General features: G+C 36.6%; 1 protein-coding gene across 7 annotated transcripts in view; it reads right to left on the reverse strand.

Moving 5' to 3' along the window:
• The window catches only part of SLAIN1 (SLAIN motif family member 1), a 64,949-nt gene that overhangs the window by 39,476 nt on the left and 2,701 nt on the right, over positions 1-22,772 (reverse strand). For 5 of the 7 annotated variants that reach the window (XM_035295655.3, XM_008979839.5, XM_078340777.1 and 2 more), the window contains exon 2: positions 5,620-5,759. In XM_035295655.3, coding sequence (XP_035151546.1) covers positions 5,620-5,759 — 140 coding nt within the window. Of the gene's footprint in view, positions 1-5,619; positions 5,770-22,772 lie in introns of all 7 variants that reach the window. The other 2 variants (XM_035295673.3, XM_035295668.3) reach the window with 1 other exon arrangement.

Below are 22,772 nucleotides of genomic sequence, written 5' to 3' on the forward strand. Positions count from 1 at the left end.
CTAATGAACACCACTCTGTTTTGGATTGAGGGTTTTTTTGGCTTGGTTAGTAGAATGCCATTTACAACACTGAATGTTCAATGAAAATTGGATTTTTTTGCCCAACTTAAGAAATTTAAACATACTCAAATTAGTCGATTACCAAAAAAAAAAAAAAAACTCATTCAGTACATAAAAAATGCTGAAAAATTATTAAGCACTGGTAATTCAAAAAACAATTTTAGGTATAGACCTCCATTTTCAGATCCTTAATCTACCTGGAAAAAGGTACATACATTAACAACCAAATACAAAGAAGTTCACAAAACAGGGTGCCTCCAAATGGAAAGCAAACATCATTAGGACCATCTTCAAAAGAGGAAAACCAACCAAGATACTGAGCTTTGTCAAAGACTACATACTCAAATAAGTGGCCAGTGTTTGGGGTGAAAAAAAGAGATATTATTCTATTCTAGGCTTTACTGGTTAACTTCATCCTGACAGACTGCAGATTTAGAGATGCCAGGAGATTTAACTTCCAGCAATGTTATTTCACTTTTAACATTACTTTCTGGAGATTATCCAAAAAAAGCCATTTACACTATTCAACTATATTACTGAGAGACCTAATATTTAAGGCATTATCTCATCTAATCTACAAATATCTATTGCCTTATAATAACACTACAAAATACAAATGTAAAAGAGGCTGAGAAAACTTAAGTAACTTGACTGTGCTGACTACATGACATATAAGACTTTATAAAGTGTAACATTTGAATATTAAAAGATCAGCTTGAAAAAGAGGACAAGTTTTGCAATTTCTAATAAAAAGTTTCTCAGGGCCAAGCACAGTGGCTTACACCTATAATCCTGGCACAGGGAGGCCAAGGTGGGCAGATTGCTTGATCCCAAGAGTTCAAAATCAGCCTGGGCAACATGGTAAAACCCTGCCTCTACAAAAAAATAGCCATGTACGATAGCACACATCTGCAGTCCCAGCTACATGGAAAGCTAAAGTGGGAGGATCACCTGATCCCAGGGAGGTCAAGGCTACAGTGAGCTGTGATTGCGCCACTGCACTCTGGCCTAGGCAACAGAGTGAAACTGTCTCAAAAAAAAAAAAAAGAAAGAAAGAAAGAAAAGAAAAAGCTTTCTTAGAGTCAAGTCAATTAATACTCCCTATGAGAATTAGAGATATTAGATACATATTAGTCATCTGTAGGAATATATTATATATACTAAAAATAATTATCCTCTTGTATCTTTTAAAAAATCCTTAACCAAGTTGCAAAATTGTTGTTGTGAAGACAAATGTTTTTAGCAATATTTTAAAAACAGTGATAATGTAGGTGCTGTCTCCCGACAAAATTAAATCTTATAAAACCTCCCTTTCCTCCATTTTCTTCAGAAAAAAAAACTTTCTACAGAAGGGCAGGAAGCTTGTTCTCATAACTTCAAGACAAAGCTTAACTATGTCCCATATATTCTCTCATAACTTATCAAGTTCTGTTATCTAGATCCAGCTTCAAAAGTTGTCAGATACAGCATGAAAGCTTTTTGAGAACTCTGTGAAATCACAAAGGTAGGCAGCAAGAAGAGAAGTAGGCTTAGGTCCTGCAAGGAGTTACAATCCAAATGAGCTCATTAGCAATTGTGCTTTTAGAGACAACCTTGGGAGAAATGCAGCCAGATGGACCTACAGAAACCAACCTTGACAAATCCTTACTTAGATGGGTTCCTGGGGACGCTTACTCCACAAACAAGGAGGGACGGCTAACCTACCACTGTGGCTAACTTGCAGCCAAGAAAACAGCCTGGGCTAAAGACAGAAAACAAGAAATAAGGAAGAAGAGGGTTTAAGACCAGCTCTGACCACCAGAAACATTCTGGCTCCTCACAACTATGCCCTTCTCCACATGTCCTACAAGGGAATTAATCTTTACTTTTTGAAGAATTTTCTTTTCAAAACCTTAAGGTCAAGAAAGAGGAACCAACTTTCAAAAACATTGGCTCAAATATTACATAAGCAGCATCTCATCTGAAGCTTCAGGCTCACATTAAGGAACTCTTAACCTATCAATGAAAGAGTATGAAGAGTATGAGAAACAAAAGTATAGTGCAGAGAGGAAGAGGGTGAAAAAGAGAAGGCAGCTTTACCCTTTTCTTTACCTCTCATCACTCATACTCATGGCTGTGAATTTCTCAGTGAAGTGTCTTTAATTTCTATGTATATAAAGGAGTTGTACAACTCCTAAGGACTTCAATTAATCACCTTGCAATGAAATGTGTAAGATAAATAAAAACAGATTGTTTTAAAGTAAATTACCTTATGAATGGGAAAGCAATACTGCAAGCTGATACCTCAACTGATGCTAGCCCATGCCCTGAATAGAAGAGGTAGCTAATAAGGAAAATGTTGCAGGGACCTCGACCCATCTTCAATTACTCAAAACCAAAACTGGAACAGTAGTAATAGTGACATTAGGTTCAAAAAAAATGAGACATTCATTTACTTTAGCAACAACATCTATTTTGTGTCAGGTACCCTTCTAGGAGTTAGGGAACTGGTGTTCAACAAAACAAAGTTCATTCCCTTGGGCGACTTATATTCAAATGAAAAGAAACAACCCTAGTCTCAAAGAAAACACTCCATAATATCTCTTTCTCAAAAATGCTGACTGCCCAAGGGAGAAATTAAGTCTAAACCAAAAGAAAAATGCTTTAAGACCCGTTATTGAAACTTCAAAAATATGGAAAGCTCACATTATACCAATTAAATATTTATACTATGTTATGAATAAAGTTTGGATCAAAACCATAATTTTTGATATCTGTCAATTAACCATCATTGACAAAGGACTTCCTTAATTGGAAGCCAGTAAGTATTCTTCAATATGGGGGGATTCCCTTATAAAACCACACTCCAGTAAGAGTTCAACTCAAACTCCTGTAAGTCCATAGGAAGACTAAATGGGAGAGGAGACAATATCAGACCAGGAATGGTCACAACATCTTAGAAATGAAAAGCAGAGGCTGGGCACAGTGGCTTATACCTGTAATCCCAGCACTTTGAGAAGCCAAGCCAGGCAGATCACAAGGTCAGAAGATCAAGATCATCCTGGCCAACATGGTGAAACCCCATCTCTACTAAAAATACAAAAATTAGCTGGGTGTGGTAGCACACGCCTGTAGTCCCAGCTACTCAGGAGGTTGAGTCAGGAGCATCGCTTGAATCAGGGAGTCAGAGGTTTCAGTAAGCCAAGAACACACCACTGCACTCCATCCTGGCAATAGAGTGAGACCTCATCTCAAAAAAGAAAAAGAAAAGCAGAAACAGACTTGGGTTTTGACATCCTCTGCTCTACGGCCTTACAGCAAAAAGAACCTGGCAAGGTTCTGGAATTGCAGGTACAGAGTACCACCGTGGGTAGGGAGTTCTGTGGTAAAGTGAAAAAAACTGGAGGGATGACTAAAAATCTATAGAAAAACACTTAAACCCTCCAGATCCCCACCCTGCCTGCTCAGGCAACTGCTCCTCTATTTTTATCAAAGACAGGCTTCATTACCTGAATAAAATGAAACTGAGAGCCACTAGAGTTAAGGATACAAACACAAATAAAAGTACCTTACAGATCAGGAGGACTAGGTGAAAATCTGAATACCAGAAGGTTAGCTCAATGAAGGCAGAGACTTAACATCTGTGCTGCTCACTGATGCATCTCAATAACCTGCAATGGTACCTGGTACATAGAAGTCACTCAATATGCAGCAGAAGAGTTTAAAAGATGTGGGGTTTTTTAATCTCCAAGAAAGTAGAACAACAACAACAACAAAATCAAGAATAGAAAGCAAGAGAGAAAAAGAGAAAAAAATATAAAATTTGAACATCAATCTAGGAGATTCTGACCCACAGGAGTATCTAGAAAGAATGAATAGAGAAAACAAGGGTGAAGGGGTATGAATACAAAGAAATAACACCAGAAATTTTACAGAACTAAAGTTTCTGGCACACAAAATAAATGAAATTTCAGAATACCAAGAATAAAAGACAATATTCTAATTACTTTAGGTAGAAAGGTCACAAATAAGAATCAGGGTTGCTGTTGAAGTCCAGCACCACTCTCATTTCTGATTCTTATTTGTCAAGTCTCTGCCCTCACGGGAAAACCATCCCCAGGATCCAGTCACCACCCACCAGGTGCCTCCATCTACATGTGAGGATTACAACTGGAGCTAAGATTTGGATGGGGAAACCAAGTCAAACCATATCAGCTATCTTAGAGTCACTCGGGTAAATGTGAACAGAATGAATACTAGAGCCCTCAACTCTGAGATGGCTGCTCTATTAGATGAGTATCTATCACCAAAGTTTTAACCCTAACATGCCTTTGTCCCTACACTGCTCTTCAGCTTTCTATTATTAAATCACTAAATATAAAATATAAAATTTTAGTTAAAATGTTAATAAAATAACATCCCATCTTCCAAGTATTTAAAACAGATTTCTATTGATATTTACGTATAATCATGCCAATATGGCAGCACAGAATACTGGTTAAGGATGGAATCTCTTGTGTCAGGGAGACCCTGGCTCTGACTCTCCCTGAGTATCATTCTGCCTTGTAACCCTGGGAACTTCTCTAAACTTCATGTTTCTCACCTCTAAAGGTGAGTGCAGTCAGACTGAATAAGATGAAGGATGTCAAGAATGTAAAGGTAATCAATGTGACAGAATTAAGAGCTCTGGAAACATTATCGATTATACTTGGTCTTATGTCCAAATATGTTAATAACCATTCATTATCCTCGAAGAGCTTCATAGGCAGCGTTCTCAAATATCAGTGTGCATGAGAATCACACTGGTGAACTTGTCAATGCAGATTCCCCTGACCCTACCCCCAGTCTGATTCTTTAATCTGGAGGAGGCGGGAATCTGTACTTTCAAGCTCATGTATGATTTAGATGCAGGTGGTCCATGGAAGAGAAACAGTGTTCCTAGATGTTAAAATAGATGCCCAGGGGTTAAAAGACAAGCCAAAAGCCTACATAATTACAGCTTCAAGTAGATCACTGCATCAGATAGCAAGGAACTGAGTACTACTCATTCGTTTTTGCTGTTTTTCCAACTGCCCTTTTTTAAAATTTAAACTTCTGTTAGGTTCCATAGGTTAATTAATGTCAGACAATATGAAGATTATTTCTTAGTTTATAAAGGTTAGCACTTCCAGTTATACATCCAACTAAATGTTGAATGCATGCAATAGGTCAGTGCTCAGATCCTTATGGAACCCTGTTTTCTGCCTTAGAAGCCAGCCATATAACCTTGTTATCAACCCCAGAGAACTGAAGACTGGCCATTTTATTGACTGGTACAGAAAAAAAAGGAAATAAAATGTGTGTTCCTACATTGCAATATAAACTAGAGCAAACTAAAAATATGGCTAAAAACAAGCACAAAACTAAACACATCCTATATTGAGAAAGCTTGATGTGTAATACATGTGAAGCAAATTGCATGCAACAGCTGCACCTTAGGATAAGGATTTTCCATTGAAATGTTTATTCTAAAACCAGCAACAAAAGCAGAACTGAGAGTGACGAAAGTTGGAGAATGTAAATGCACACATTCACAATTACCTTGCTCCAGTCTAAAGCACAGGGACCGTCTCGCTGCTTCCATCTCAGGAGTTGGGTTATCTAGGACATGTCTACACCACTGCAGAGGAGTCAGGGATTTCTCTGATGAGGTGAACATCTTTGAAGAGCCAACGTATAACCTTAAAAAAAGAAATCTACATTATAGGCATGATATAGATATACAGAGAGTACCTCTCTCTGGGGAAAACAACATGTATTTAACAATTACTTCAAGGTATCAGAAATAGTTTTTAAAGGCAAATATCCCCAAATAGAATATGACACTTCCTGTAGCCTGGTGAGAAGAACTTCTAGAAAAAAGTCTAATAATTTTCCCCATAACTGTGTGTTTCAGCATCAGAGATCAAGGGCTTTTTTTGAGTGAACTAGCCTAAAAAGGCACCATCACAATCTTACTATCTCTATAGACATGTCAAGAAATGAACATTTTCATCTTTCTCTTTGGCAACAGACTCTTTTGTGAACTTGGCTAATGAAGGTAAATATGATGTGGCAAACAAGGCAAATCTTATGTGTATTTTAAAAAAATAAGTCTAAATGTCCAGAAAAGCCAGTCAGTTGATTCTCTGAACCCTTACATAATCACATATTTCTTCTATCTCAAATCTGTACTAACCTTGGTATGTGCCTCTTTTTCACTAAAGCCAAACAGAGAGCTTTAAAAGTTATGTTTTAGGAAGAGTTCACTTTTAGCGCCTATACCATTACACAGTAATGAGTAGTATCCAAAATAACCACCCCCTTCCCCCCAGGCATTGCAAGTTATTAAAAAAAGCTTCTCTCATTAATATACCATGTTAAGGTCAACCTTAGAATATTTTCAGTGATGGGGTTATACAAAAAGGTTTATCTTGAGGAATAAGCAACAGTTAACTAAAAAAGGGGCGAGGGTGAACTACCTCCCCGAAACTGCTGGCTCTAATACATGACACCTCACTATTATAAGCTTATATTAATTAAAAATCTAAAGTAATCTTCCTTCTAACAAAGCTTTCACAATTCCAATGAGCACACATTCTTGAAATAACATACTTCATGATCCACTCTTTTACTATTCTAGACAAAACATTCATCTATTCATTTATCAGCTATCCAAGATGATGTGTACCATTCTTTGATAAATTATTCTTATAGATTAGGGGATGGCAAACATTTTCTGTAAAGTGCCAGCAAGTATGCATTTCAGGTGTTGTAAGCCACCTGATCTCTGTCACAACTACTAACCCTGCCATTCCAGTCCAAACGCATCCTAGATAATATGTAAATGGATAAACATGGCTGTGTTCCTATAAAACTGATTCACAGACACTGAAAGTTGAATTTCCCATAGTTTTCACATTCTGTTTTTTCATCATTTAAATATGTAAAAACCTATCTTACCCACCACACAAAACATGCAACTGCTGTGATTTGCCCTTGGGACAGTATGCTCACTCCTGTTAAGATGGAGACTCAAACACAGATCTCAATTGATTAATAGTAAATCCAATATATTTTTTTCCTTAGAGTGTGTTGCACAGTTGTGACTCCATCAAGGGTATATTAGTTAAAAATTCATATTCTTGATCCCCACACCTCAGTCCCACTACGGCAAGATTATCACCTACTTGTGTAGGTAATAATCCCCTCCACTTCCTTGCTAACATACCCCTAAACTGTCTGATACAGGGTACTTCCCCCTACTCACAAGTACAGGTTAGTTTAGGCCAGTTATTCTCAATGTCTCAATGTCTCATGCTTCAAAATTACTTAAACATCTTGTTAAGACAAATTGCTAGATCACACCCCTTAATGCACAGGGTCAAAGAATCTGGAGTTCTAAGAAGTTTCCAGGGGATGCTAATATTACCAATCTGGAGACCATACCTTGAGAAGCACTGAGCTAAGCCAATCATGATATTTCCACTGTTTCCCTTTCCCTCTGGGTTTAGGCCCAAGACCCAGATACAGTCCTTGCCAACAGAAACTGAGGGAAAATCATATGATGGGCTTGCAGACAAGTTTTTTCTCATATTTAATGGGAGGGCAGAGTGTCACAAGACTCAATTATATGCTTCCTAACAGGAAATACACCTTAAATATGGGCATACAAATAAGTTAAAAGTAAAAGGACAGAACACTTAAAATAAATAAATAAATAACTACCCACAGAGAAAAACCTGGGCCCAGAAGACTTAACTGCTAAAGTCAACCAAATATTTAAACATCAGTTCTTTACAAACTCTTCCAAAAAAAAACAGAAGAGGAGGAAATACATCCTAACACATCTTATTAGGGCAGTGTTATCCTGATACCAAAATAAGAAATTACAAGTTAAGAAAGTAACTATCAATATCACACATGAACACAGATGTAAAAAGTCTAAGTATTTCAGTAAATTGAGTCTAACTTAACCATTAACATACTTCGTCATTAACAAGTGGGGTTTATCCCAGAAATAAAAAGTTGGTCTAAACTCAAACATCAATATAACTTACCAGATTAACTAACTTGAAAAAGTATATGATAATCTCAATAGAAAAAAGAAAAGGGTTTGATATCCACTCCTGATAAAAATTCTCATCAAATCAGAACAGAAAGGAACCTATTGAAGGCATCTACAAAAACAGCATAGTTAACGGTAAAATGCTGAATGCTTTGCCTGTGATACCAGAAAACAGACACAGACATTGGTTCTCAACGCTTCTGTTTAACACTCTGTTAAAGATTCTAGCCAATGCAATCAGGCAATAAATTTAAAACATTTACATTGGAAAGAAAGAAGCAAATCTGTCTTTATTCACAGATGACATAATCATCTATGTAAAAAAATCTGAAGAATCTACAAAAATGATAATAGAATAAATGAGTTTAGTAGCAAGATTATAGGATACCAGATTGATGTAGGAAAGCCAATTGTATACTTGTATATAGTAATGAACTAATTCATATTTTAAAAAATTCACTTTCCATTTACAATAGCATTTTAAAAAACCATATAAGATACTTAAGGGTAAATCTGACAAAAGATATTCAGAACCTGAACACTGACTACAAAACATGCTGAGAATTAAAGAGGACATAACTGGAGAGATATGCCATTTTTGTGAGTTAGAAAATAAATATTAAGATGTCAATTCTCCTTAAATTGGTCCAAATAATTTGCAAAATGCCAATCAAAATTGCAGCAGACTATTTTGTAGAAAAGTAGAAGATGATTCATACATCAGGAAATAAGAAGAAAATTCATATGGAAATGCAAAGATCTTAAAATAGCCAAACAAACATTTTTTAAAAAATTGGAGAGCTATTCCACTGATGGAAGCTCATGACAGTAATGAAGACAGTTTAGTGTAGCATAAACAGATTAGTGGGAAAAATAGCCCAGAAATAAAACCACACATATATGGAATATGATTTTTAGTAAAATACAATTTAAAGGATAGTCTTTTAAATAAATGGTGCCAGAACAAAATGGGTATTTATATGCAAAAAAAAAAGAATTTTGATCCATACTACAAACAATATTCAAAACTAACTCAAAATAGAGCACAGACAAAAAATGTAAAACTTGAAACTGTAACACTTTTATAAGAAACCAAAGGTAAAAGTCTTTGTGTCCTTAATTTGGCAAGTACTTATCAGATACAATTTATAAGACTAAAAACATGATCCATAAAACAATATATCAATTAAAAACTTTTCTTTTTGAAAGACATTTCTAAAAGAATGAGTGATAAACCACGGATTGGAAAAGACATATTTGCAAAGCATGTATCTACCAAAGAACTTTTATGTAGAAAACACGAAACTCTGCAAATAGTAAACAACTCAATTTTACAAATGGACAAAAGGTTTGAATACACATTTCACCAAAGAAGAACCTATTATGGCAAACAGCTATATGAAAAGATCTTCAACATTGGTCATTAGGAAAATAGCTAAAACCACAATGAGATACCTATGCCTATTAGAATGACTAAAATGAAAAATACTAGTTATAGCAAGTGTTGAGGAAGATTTGATGCCATGAAAACTTCACACACTGGTAATGGATGTAAAATGGTGAAACCACTTTGGAAAAAGAGTTTGGCAGCTTCTTAAAAAGTTAACCTACAACTACTCTCTGTTCCAGACACTCAAATTGTAAGTAATGATCCAAGAGAAATGAAAGCATGTTCATATGAAGACTTAAACATAAATGTCCAAAGCAGCTTTATTTGCCATAACCAAACACTAAAAACAACCCAAGTGCCCATCAAAAGATGAGTGGATAAACAAGCCATGGTTACAATCATGCAATCTAATGGTTTCCACAATAAAACGTACTACTGATTCATGTAACAACACAAATTACAAAATAACTATCTAGCTTGAAAGAAGTCAGACCAAAACAAATGGAAGACTACATATTCTGTGACTTAATTGATATGAAACTATAAAAAATGCAAACTACACCTGTAATCCCAGCACTTTCAGAGGCCAAAGTGGGCAGATCACTTGAGGTCAGGAGTTCAAGACCAGCCTGGCGAACATGGTGAAAACCCATCTCTACTAAAAATACAAAACTTAGCTGTGTGGTGGCATGTGCCTGTAATCCCAGTTACTTGGGAGGCTGAGGCAAGAGAATCACCTGAACCCAGGAGGTAGAAGTTGCAGTGAGCTGAGATCAGGCCACTGAACTCCAGTTTGGATGACTAATCTATACTGACAAAAAACAGATCAGGGGTTGCCTGGGTTAGAGTTAGCAAGGACCAGAAGGGAAAGAATAAGGAATACAAGGGGCCACAGGAAACTTTAAGTGTTAAAATCTGTTCACTACACAGTAACTGTGATCATGATTTCCTGGATATATATACATGTTAAAGTGTATCAAATGGTACATTTAAAGAACGTGCAATTTACATGTTAATTATATTCCAATAAAGCAGTTTTTTAAAAGTCACAGGAAAAGGAATCACTGCTTTGTGTTTTTATTTTTTCAGACGTGGTCTTGCTCTGTCACCCAGGCTGGAGAGCAGTGGGACAAACACACCTCACTGCAGCTTCAACCTCCTGGGCTCAAGTAATCCTCCCACTTCAGCCTTCTAAATTGCTAGGACCACAGGCACGCATCATCACACCTAGCTATTTTTTTTAAGTTTTTTGTAGCAATGGGGTCTCCCTATGTTGTCCAGACTGGTCTCAGACTCCTGAGCTCAAGCAATCTTCCTGCCTTAGCCTCTCAAGGGGCTGCGATTGCAGACATGAGCCACCATGACCAGCCCTCGGTGTTCTTAAGATGAGAAAGTCATAGGTGCCATCTATCATGTATGTAAAAAGCCATGACTACCACAGCCCTGACAGAAATGCCACTAATTAGTCAACTGTGGAGTTTCCTTATCCCTAAACTTCTTTCACCAATTTTCTATTTTTTTATTATACTTTAAATTCTGGGATATAACTGTAGAACATGTAGGTTTGTTACATAGGTATACATGTGTCATGGTGGTTTGCTGCACCTATCAACCCATCATCTACATTAGGTATTTCTCCTAATGCTATCCCTCCCCTAGTCCCTGACTCCCCGACAGGGCCTGGTGTGTGATGTTCCCTTCCCTATATGTTCTTATAGTTCAACTCCCACTTATGAGTGAGAACATGCAGTGTTTGGCTTTCTGTTCCTATGTTAGTTTGCTGAGAATGATCGTTTCCAGCTTTATCCATGTCTCTACAAAAAACATGAAATCATCCTTTTTAATGGCTGCATGGTATTCCATGGTATATAGGTGCCACATTTTCTTTATCCAGTCTATCATTGGTGGGCATTTGGGTTGGTTCCAAGTTTTGCTACTGTGAACAGTGCTGCAATAAACATACATGTGCATGTGTCTTTATAATACAGAATGATTTATAAACCTCCGGGTATATATGCATTAATGGGATTACTGGGTCAAATGGCATTTCTGGTTCTAGATCCTTGAGGAATCGCCACACTGTCTTCCAGAACGGTTGAACTAATTTACACTCCCACCCACAGTGTAAAAGTGTTCCTATTTCTCCACATCCTCTCCAGCATCTGTTGTCTCCTGACTTTTTAATGATACCCATTCTAACTGGCCTGAAATGGTATCTCATTGTGGTTTTGACTTGCATTTCTCTAATGACCAGTGATGATGAGCTTTCTTTCATGTTTGTTGGCCACCTAAATGTCTTCTTTTGAGAAGTGTCTGTTCATATCCTTCACCTGCTTTTTGATGGGATTGTTTTTTCCTTGTAAATGTATTTAATTATTTGTAGATTCTGGATCTTAGCCCTTTGTCAGATAGATTGCAAAAATGTTCTCCCATTCTGTAGGTTGCCTGTTCACTCTGATGATAGTTTTGCTGTGTAGAAGCTCTTTAGTTTAATTAGATCCCATTTGTCAATTTTGGCTTCTGTTGCCATTGCTTTTGGTGTTTTAGTCATGAAGTCTTTGCCCATGCCTATGTCCTGAATGGTTTTGCCTAGGTTTTCTTCTAGGGTTTTTATGGTTTTAGGTTTTACATTTAAGTCCTTAATTCAACTTGAGTTAATTTTTGTAGAAGGTGTAAGGAAGGTGTCTAGTTTCTGTTTTTTGCATATGGCTAGCCAGTTTTCCCAACACCATTTATTGAATAGGGAATCCTTTCCCCATTACTTATTTTTTGCCAGGTTTGTCAAAGACCAGACAGTTGCAAATGTGTGGCATTATTTCTGAGGAATTCGTTCTATATCGAAGGCCTTTATATATTTGGTTTGGTACCAGTACCATGCTGTTTTGGTTATTGTAGCCTTGTAGTATAGCTTGAAGTTAGGTATGCCTCCAGCCTTGTTCTTTTTGTTTAGGATAGTCTTGGCTATATGGGTTCTTTTTGGGTTCCATATGAAATTTAAAGTAGTTTTTTTCTAATTCTGTGAAGAAAGTCAGTGATAGTTTGATGGAGATGGCACTGAATCTATAAATTGCTTTGGGCAGTGGGGCCATTTTCACATTGATTCCTCCTATCCATGAGAATGTTTCCTGTTTGTTTTGTGTCCTCTCTTATTTCCTTGAGCAGTGGTTTACAGTTCTCCTTGAAGAGGTCCTTCACATCTCTTGTGAGTTGTATTCCTAGGTATTTTATTCTCTCTGTAGCAATTGTGAATGGGAGTTCACTCATGATTTGGCTCTCTATTATTGGTGTAAATGAATGCTTGTGATTTCTACACATTGATTTTGTATCCTGAGACTTTGCTAAAGTTGCTTATCAGCTTAAGGAGATTTGGGGTGGGAAAAAAGGGGTTTTCTAAATATACAATCATGGCATCTGCAAACAGAGACAATTTGACTTTCTCTCTTCCTCTTTGAATACCCTTTATTTCTTTCTCTCACAGGATTGCCCTGGCCAGAACTTCCAATACTATATTGAATACAAGTGGTGGTGAGAAAGGGCATCCTTGTCTTATGCTGGTTTTCAAAGGGAATGCCCATTCAGTATGATACTGGCTGTGGGTTTGTCATAAATAACTCTTGAGATATGTTCCATCAATACCTAGTTTATTGAGTTTTTAGCATGAAGTGATATTGAATTTTATCAAAGGCCTTTTCTGCATCTATAATCATGTGGTTTTTGTCATCGATTCTGTTTATGTGATGTATTACGTTTATTGATTTGCATATGTTGAACCAGACTTGCATCCCAGGGATGAACCCATTTTGATCATGGTGGATAAGCTTTTTGATGTGCTGTTGGGTTCAGTTTTCCAGTATTTTATTGAGAATTTTCACATCGTTGCTCCTCAGGGATACTGGTGTGAAATTTTCTTTTTGTTGTGTCTCTGCCAGGTTTTGGTATTAAGATGATGCTGGCCTCATTAAATGAGTCCCTCTTTTTCTATTGTTTGGAATAGTTTCAGAAGGAATAGTACCAGCTCCTCTTTGTACCTCTGACAGAATATGACCATGAATCCATCAGGTCCTGGGCTTTTGCTGGTGGATAGGATATTAATTACTGCCTCAATTTCATAACTTGTTATTGGTCTATTCAGGGATTTGACATCTTCCTGGTTTAGTCTTCGGAGGGTATATGTGTCCAAGAATTTATATATTTCTTCTAGATTTTCTAGTTTATTTGCATGAAGGTGTTTATAGTATTCTTGGATGGTAGTTTGTATTTCTGTGGGATTGATGGTGATATCCCCTTTATCATTTTTTTATTGTGTCTATTTGATTCTTCTCTCTCTTTTCTTCTTCATTAGTCTGGTTAATGGTCAATTTTATTAATCTTTTCAAAAAACCAGTTCTTGAATTCAATGATCTTTTTAAGGGCTTTTTGTCTCTCTATCTCCTTCAGTTCTGCTCCGATCTTAGTTATTTCTTGTCTTCTACTGCTTTCAATCTGTTTGCTCTGGTTTCTCTAGTTCTTTGAATTGTGATGTTAGGGTGTCAATTTTAGATCTTTGCCACTTTCTCCTGTGGGCATTTAGGGCTATAAATTTCCCACTAAACACTGCGTTAGCTGTCTCCCAGAGATTCTGTTATGTTGTGTCTTTGTTCCTATTGGTTTCAAAGAACTTATTTCTACCTTAATTTTGTTATTTACCCAATAGTCATTCAGGAGCAGGTTGCTCAGTTTCCATGTAGTTGTGTGGTTGTCAGTGAGTTTCTTAATCCTGAGCTCTAATTTGATTGCACTGTGGTCTGAGAGACTATGTGTTAGGATTTCCTTTCTTTTGCATTTGCTGAGGAGTGTTTTACTTCCAATTATGCAGTCAATTTTGGATTAAGTGTGATGTGGTGCTGAGAAGAATGTACATTCTATCAAATTGGGGTACAAAGTTCTGTAGATCCCTGTTGGTCCAGAGCTGAGTTCAAGTCCTGAATATCCTTGTTAATTTTTCTGTCTCATTGATCTACTATGGACAATGGGTGTTAAAGTCTCCCATTATTATTGTTCAGGAGTGTAAGTCTCTTTGTATGTCTCTAAGAACTTGCTTTATGACTCTGGATACTCCTGTATTGGGTGCATATATATTTAGAATAGTTAGCTCTTGCTGCATTTATCCCTTTACCATTATGTAATGCCCTTCTTTGTCTTTTTTCATCTTTGTTGGTTTAAAGTCAGTTTTATCAGAGACTAGGATTGCAACCCCTGCTTTTTTTTTTCCTCTTTCCATTTGCCTGGTAAATCTTCCTCTATCCCTTTATTTTGAGCCTGTGTCTGTCTTTGCACATGAGATGGGTCTCCTGAATACAGCACACCAATGAGTCTTGACGCTTTATCCAATTTGCCAGTCTGTGTCGTTTAACTGGGGCATTTAGCCCATTTACATTTAAGGTTAATATTGTTATGTGTGAATTTGATTCTGTCATTAAGATGCTAGCTGGTTATTTTGTCCTTTCGTTGATGCAGTTTCTTTATAGTGTCAATGGTCTTTGCTATTTTGTATGTTTTTACAGTGGCTGGTACTAGTTTTTCCTTTCCATATTTAGTGCTTCCTTCAGGAGCTCTTGTAAGGCAGACCTGGTGGTGACAAAATCTCTCAGCATTTGCTAGTCTGTAAAGGATTTTACTTCTCCTTCACTTATGAAGCTTAGTTTGGCTGGATACAAAATTCTAGGTTGAAAATTCTTTTCTTTAAGAATGCTAAATATTGGCCCCCACTCTCTTCTGACTTGTAGGGTTTCTGCAGAGAGATCTGCTGTTATTACGATGGGCTTCGCTTTCTGGGTAATCCAACCTTTCTCTCTGGCTGTGCTTAACATTTTTTCCTTCATTTCAACCTTGGTAAATCTGACTACTATGTGTCTTGGGGTTGCTTTGTGGTGTTCTCTGTATTTCCTGAATTTGGATGTTGGCCTCTCTTGCTATGTTGGGGAAGATCTCCTGGATAATATCCTGAAGACTGTTTTTCAACTTTGTTCCATTCTCCCCGTCACTTTCAGGTAAACCAATCAAATGTAGGTTTGGTCTTTTCACATAGTCCCGTATTTCTTGGAGGCTTTGTTCATTCCTTTTCATTCTTTTTTCTCTAATCTCATCTTCACAATTTATTTCATTAAGTTGGTCTTCAATCTCTCATACCCTTTCTTCAACTTGATCGATTTGGCTATTGATACTTGTGTATGCTTCACAAAGTTCTTGTGCTGTGTTTCTCAGCTCCATGAAGTAATTTATGTTTTTCTCTAAACTGGTTATTCTAGTTATCAATTCCTCTAACCCTTTTTCAAGGCTCTTAGCTTCCTTGCATTGGGTTAGAACATGCTCCTTTAGTTCCAAGGAGTTTGTTATTACCCATCTTCTGAAATCCACCTCTGTCCATTCATGAAACTTATTCTCCAGCCAGTTTTCTTCCCTTGCTGGCGACGAGTTATAATCTTTTGGAGAAGAGGTGTTCTGGTTTTTGGAATTTTCAGCCTTTTTATGCTGGTTTTGCTTCATCTTTGTGGATTTATCTACATTTGGTCTTTGATGTTGGTGACCGTCAGATGGGATTTTTGTGTGGACATCCTTTTTGTTAATATTGATGCTATTTCTTTGTTTGCTGTTTTCCTTCTAACAGTCAGGCCCCTCCCCTGCAGGTCTGCTGGAGTTTGCTGGAGGTCCACTCCAGACCCTATTTGCCTGGGTATCACCAGTGGAGGCTGCAGAACAGCAAAGATTGCTGCCTGTTGCTTCTTCTGGAAGCTTCATCCAAGAGGGGCACCTGCCATATGTCAGCCGGAGCTGTCCTGTATGAGGTGTCTGTCAACCCCTGCTGGGAAAATTCATGTCTCTGAGCTTATGCCTGTTGTTCTCAAATCCCTCTCAGCTACCATCTGAAGCTGCTATCTAAAGCAATGCTCCACCTGTTACCTCCAACATCCTATGGGACAACTGCTGATCTCTTCTGCTGCTAAGAACTTTCCTCTAGCCAGCGTGACTCTGGATTCCAGATACTCCCATTCACTTTTTTGTTTGTTTGTTTTGATAGAGTCCTTTTTCTGTTTGCAGGGGAACACCACAGGAAGGTGTCTTCAATTTCTTAGGGCCTATGTGATACAAGCATTTCATTTGTCCATACAGCCTCACAGCAAATTCAAAAGCAGTGTTCATTCTACAAGAACATTCAGTTTCTATGTGACCCACTATGCCATATTCACTTATGTAGATTTCTCTTTCATACTCAATAGTCCAATTCTTTTTGTCTGGTACTATATCTCATTCCCACCTTGCATTTCATAGATAATAGGAATGATCACGGCACTGAAAGCAGTGAATTCAGTTGAAAGTCTACCAAAAGAACCACTAGAATTCCAAATCCCCTCCCATAGAGCCTGACCTACTACTGCCCCCCTCTACATCTCAACCTGAGACCAGAGACTTTGCTATGCAAACAAGCTGATCCAGAGAAGCCCTGACTTCATGCACACTAAACTTAGCTGATGGAGAAATGAACTACCTTACTTAACCAAAGATTAAATGGAAGTCAACATGCTGACTAGTTACAATTCTGGTCCCATTTCTCTCTTTATATTCCTAGAAGTGACTGCCTTGCTTACATCTCTTAGGAGTATAGAAGGTTTATGCCTAGAGAAAGAGATGAACACAAGGGAAAACCAAGAGATACTTGAATGTGGGCTGGCTACCCATCCAATCACTAGTAAGCTGCACCAAGGAGCGCCATCCATGGAGAGCTTTAGATCTGCTTTAATACCTCATTTCAGTATGAACAGACAACCAGTGAGACCAAATATGTAAAATATTCCTTTTACATGAAAACACTGAGACTAAAAGTAGAGGGGGTAAAAAGAACCAAAGAGGAAAACACAGAGAACAGATGAAAATTCCAAGACAAGTTTATTTCATCTAAGAGAAAATGTTACATTCACACACACACATGCAAGCACACACACACTACACAGAGATTTAAAAAACAGTTTCTTCATGCTTGGAAAATGAGACTGTCATAGCAAAAACAGAATAATCAATAAATGAGTTTGAAATATCAAGTTGAAGAAGTCTTCTGAAAACAAATAAAGACAGATTAGCAATGGGATAAGACAGGTAAGAAAATCAAGTGATTAAACCAAAGGGAATGACCTACATCTGTCTGTTACAAGTTCTTAAAAAAAGAAACTGGAAAGTTATTTAAAAAAAAAAAAAAAAAAGCAATAAAATCTCCAAACTGGAAGCCAGCGTGACTCCCATTCACTTTTTTGTTTGTTTGTTTTGATAGAGTCCTTTTTCTGTTTGCAGGGGAACACCATAGGAAGGTGTCTTCAATTTCTTAGGGCCTATGTGATACAAGCATTTCATTTGTCCATACAGCCTCACAGCAAATTTAAAAGCAGTGTTCATTCTACAAGAACATTCAGTTTCTATGTGACCCACTATGCCATATTCACTTATGTAGATTTCTCTTTCATACTCAATAGTCCAATTCTTTTTGTCTGGTACTATATCTCATTCCCACCTTGCATTTCACCCATGCAATTCTAGGGTGAAAGTGAGCACAAATGTCCAGCATACCAAATAAATAAAATAACCCATACCAAGGTACAACATGACATTTTAGAATACTAGAGAAAAAGGAAGCAAAAGAAAAAGTCAAAAAGGATTAGATATCCAAACACAGTGCACTCAATAGCTAGAACATAACAGGAGCTAGAACAAAATGGAACAATGCCTTCAAACATGAGGGAAAGGTTCACTTAGACTTTTACAGCCAGTCCAACGACGAGTCTTATGTAAGGGTAGAGTGAAATTTTAAAATATGCAGGATCTCAAAGTGTACCTCTCACGCAGGTCTCCTTTCTCAGAAAGCTACTGAAGGCTGTGCCCCATCGAAGAGAATAAATGAAATACAAAGGAAAACGATTTAAGAAGTAGGGAATCCACATTAACCAAGAAACTGAAAGAGTTCCCATGGCAACAGCAGCATGCATCCGGCCTCGGGGGGAAACAGTAAAAACTACAGCAATGAGATTAAGAGTTTCAGAGGGGATAGCACTACAATGTAAACTTTAAAAAACAGACTAACAGATTGCCAAATGCATATGACCTTATTGAGGGATTTTATGGCTCCTTTAGAATGTTTGGGGAAACAATTTCTGGTAGGTGATTAAAGAAAGTGAAGAGGGGAAAAGAAGGGCCATTACTAACTCTTGGAGGAACAAAGGAGTCAGAGAATATACACGTAATATGCAATTAAAAAGACTCAGCTGGTAAATTATAATCATAATGCAGACATTAAATATAAAAGAAAAACCATGAAAACCATTATGAGAAAAGAGATACAGTAGGAGGATGAGAGGAAGAGAGCTAAGTTTTCATCTTCCATAATAAGTTCACAGATGTCTAAGATCAAAAAAAAATTAAAACTGTTTAGAAATAAAGAAAAAAGAAACAGCTAGAAGAGTATAAAGTGATGCCTATGTGAAGGACTTAGCAGTAGGAGGGAGTAGAGGACGGCTTCCGGTAATAAACCTCATGAGAGGAGTTTTAAAAACCACTTACATGATATTTATTGCACAATTTTGATAAAACTGTGTGGTTTCACACAAATGTATGGCATTAAGACAGGAGTGATCATTTTCAGAATCAGTCTCCCAACAGTGGGCAGAACAGCTTTCAGCATAGTATTTCTATGACTTGGCCTAGAGCTGGATTTAAAGAAAGAAGAAAAAGATCACAATAATCCTTAAGGTTTCCAATGCAGTATGACAATTGTCTAGAAAAAAAAGTCTCAATCATTCTCAAAATATTTGATACTAAAGTCATGTTTTTGCAGATAATACAAAAAACTAGGCACAGAGATCATACAGCCAAAAACTCCTTGAGTACAACACAGCTCCAAAATTAGACAGGCAAGGAGACCAAAAATAATACAAAGCCCACGATAACCCTGCATGTTTCCAATGAAGTATGGCAATTGTCTAGAAAACAGTCTCAGTTATTCTCAAAATATTTGGTTCTAAAGTCATCAAACTCATCTTTTTGTAGATAATACAAAAAACAAGTGATACAGCCATATATATGCATTTTTAGACCTGCCACTGACAAGTAATATGCAGCAATTTTCAAAGAAATAATTTTAAGAGACTTCAATCACTGCAAGTTTTAGTTTAAGGAAAGCTGAAACTTCAACACTAATAAGCACAATCAACAAATCTTTAGTTCTAACAGCATTTGAGTCACTGGCACCTGCTAGGATCAAACTAGATAGCTGATACAATACTTAGTGCCAACAAGTTCTTAAAAGGATACATGAAGTTCAAGCTTCACTTATTAAACTGTCCTGTAACAAACTTTCCCTCCACCCCCAACCCTGCCTCACCCAGTTAGAGCTAAACTACTTCAGCACCTCACTTCAACATTTAAAAGTTAACCTATTTCAAACACACATGTCATACATTTCAGTCAACACCATTTGCTCCTGGAAAATATACATTTTCAATTAGCACTGTCAGAAAGGGAAGAACCCTCTGGTCTTTTCACTGAAAATCAATTTGGGTGGTTTAATTTAGCTGTGCCATATGTATAGTACAAGGTGTTCAACAGCTTTGATGAAAAATTGGCAATGATGTTAGCCAGCTGTCTGGGGTCTTGGTATTACATGTGGAAGATGAATATCTCATTCATTAAATTTTCCTTAATTTGTACAAATCACCATTTTCCCTTGAATAATTAACAAATTTTCTATTGTCTTTCACAGTCAGCAAAGTTTAAAATCCTTGCCACATCCTGTTTATGTAGTCTCAATGTTCTGCTAATTGTCATTCTACTAAAATAAAGCCTCCTTATATGGCTGTATTTTATATTGGCTGGCTTATTTTTATCATGGCATTTTCTCATATAGAACTATCTTCCTGATTAAGGTGTGCAAGACCTAACTTATCTTCAGAGTACTATACTATCTTCAGCGCTTTTCTACCTGTTTCCTCCATTTTGCTTTCAGTCTAGAGTTTTTCTATCTTTGATCAAAATGCAAAAATACATTTAATATTTCCACATATGTAAAACTGAAACATGTTCAATCAAAGCAAGTATTATAAGATATGATTTTGTATTCCACTGCATTTCACTTTTTTGAAATGCTGGTCAATCCACTAAATTGACTTCAGAAACTCATTAATGAGTTACACAGCCAGCTCTGGGGGTTGGGGGGAGGCGGAATATCAATGATGTAAACACTTCTGAATCTGGACAAAGAATCTGAATTTTAGCCTGAACTCTATCAATAACTAGAAGAGCTTACATAAGCCATTTCGCCTCAGAACTCCTGTCCCTCAACACTGAAATAAGAGAGCTGAAACAGGTCACAGGAAGGTCTAGCATGTAGTTAGCTAATGGCTCCCATTGCCACTTCAGACCAATCTGACTTACTCTGTTTGTACTCTGGTGCTTTGCAGCCTGGTAACATTGGGACAGAAACATGAATCTTACAAACATTTCTTCCATAAAGATAGGAAAATCATCCAGTCACACTGTGTCCCATGTGTGCATGGAGATTTTAATCCCTTTGAACTTTTTATTTGCTCTTGATACTCAGACTTTTCCCTTTTCCATTCTAGCCTGTGGCCTTCTGGAGAGTTAAGCCTATCAAATTAGTAAGATAACTGAGGAATCAGTATAGCAGGATGAGAGTTTTACTACAGGGCCATAAGAGGACTTAAGAATTCAGGTTCTGGAATTATCATCAACTTTAACTTTCTGAGACACTTAATTCCAACAGGACTGTGCTAAGATAATCAGGTGGTATTACGGTAAAATTAAAGACTTAAAATTCAATTGAGATAAATATTCAAAGAAATAAGAAAATTATTTTGTCAAAGTTTTTCATCAAAATGGAAAGCAGAAGACACCATTCTCTATAAGGCTGTTTTTTTTTTTTTTTTTAAAGATACTATTTATAGGTTAAATATTCAGAAAAAATATCTCAAAAGCCTGGTTAATCATTAATTAATGAACTAGCATAAAGAAAATATTGGTTCTATTAGTCACAATTTTCCTCATACACATAACTCTTAATCCAAATTTTGTTCAAGTGGTTAATAAAAATAGTGTATTCTAAAGTTTTATTAGAAAAGATATACTTACATAAAAGAACAGCTAAAATATTCAGCGATTAATCTACATTTGTAAACTTTCCTGAATTATGACATTTTAGCAGGAAGTACTATTTGAGGTAAATAAGCAAATAAATTTTGTTTAATCCATTAGGATGAAATCATAATAAAAATGCATTAAAAGTTGTAGGTGATACAGTTAACAGTAACTTGTTCCTTAATATTGTTACTCTAACAATGATGCCATTGTTACCGGGAGATGTGAAATCATATGAAGAGACAAATGTCCAAGGTATGTTCAATGGAAGGCAAGTGTTTAAAAAACCCGATGTGTATATGTTTGTACATTGATTTGTATAATTTTTTTTTATCTTGAAGGATCTACAGAGTATTAACAGGGTGAATTCTGAGTCATGGTAATAAACTGGGAACAAGAAAGAATTTTTGTGACCATGTTTTCATTTTTTATAATGAACATATAAAACTTATGGTTTTAAACATTTTTAAAATAAGATACTGTATATCTGCTCCAGTTGTTTCTTAATAAACACAGGAAATAAAAATAAGTTGCCATCCTGCAAACATATCAGGGAATCCAACTGAAAAGCACTCTATTTAGAGACCACAAGGCAGAGATACTGTAGTCTGCAGTGATAAAGGAACTTCACAGTGCTCTGCAAGCATTAACAAGCAGGTTAAACTTTAAAAATTAAGCCCTGCTGATATTTTCTTCATCAATATGCCAAAGATTTGCAATACAAAAGATATCTTGATGCATAAAATGTAATAATAAAAATATTCCTGTAAATCAGGTAACTTTAAAATGTTTAAGTCCATCCCACTAAGATTAATGAACCCTCCTTGTTTTCCATCTGGAATTCTAATCCCATGCTTGTTTTCAGGAAGATTCTCTGCCATTTATCTCTAGAAACATTTGTAAAGCATCAAGGCTTTGATTTATTCACCTACATTCTTGTTGAATGAAATAGCACCTGCTTCAATTTAGTTTGCTCCAAACCATCTGAAGAGCAAATATACTAATAACACGAAGTAGGTGATTTCTGTTAAAGCTGATCATTTCAATGCTATTTAAACAAAAACTATAAAAAGAAAGCCTAGGTAT

Source organism: Callithrix jacchus, chromosome 1 (assembly GCF_049354715.1).
Source record: "Callithrix jacchus isolate 240 chromosome 1, calJac240_pri, whole genome shotgun sequence".
Classification (NCBI taxonomy): domain Eukaryota; kingdom Metazoa; phylum Chordata; class Mammalia; order Primates; family Cebidae; genus Callithrix; species Callithrix jacchus.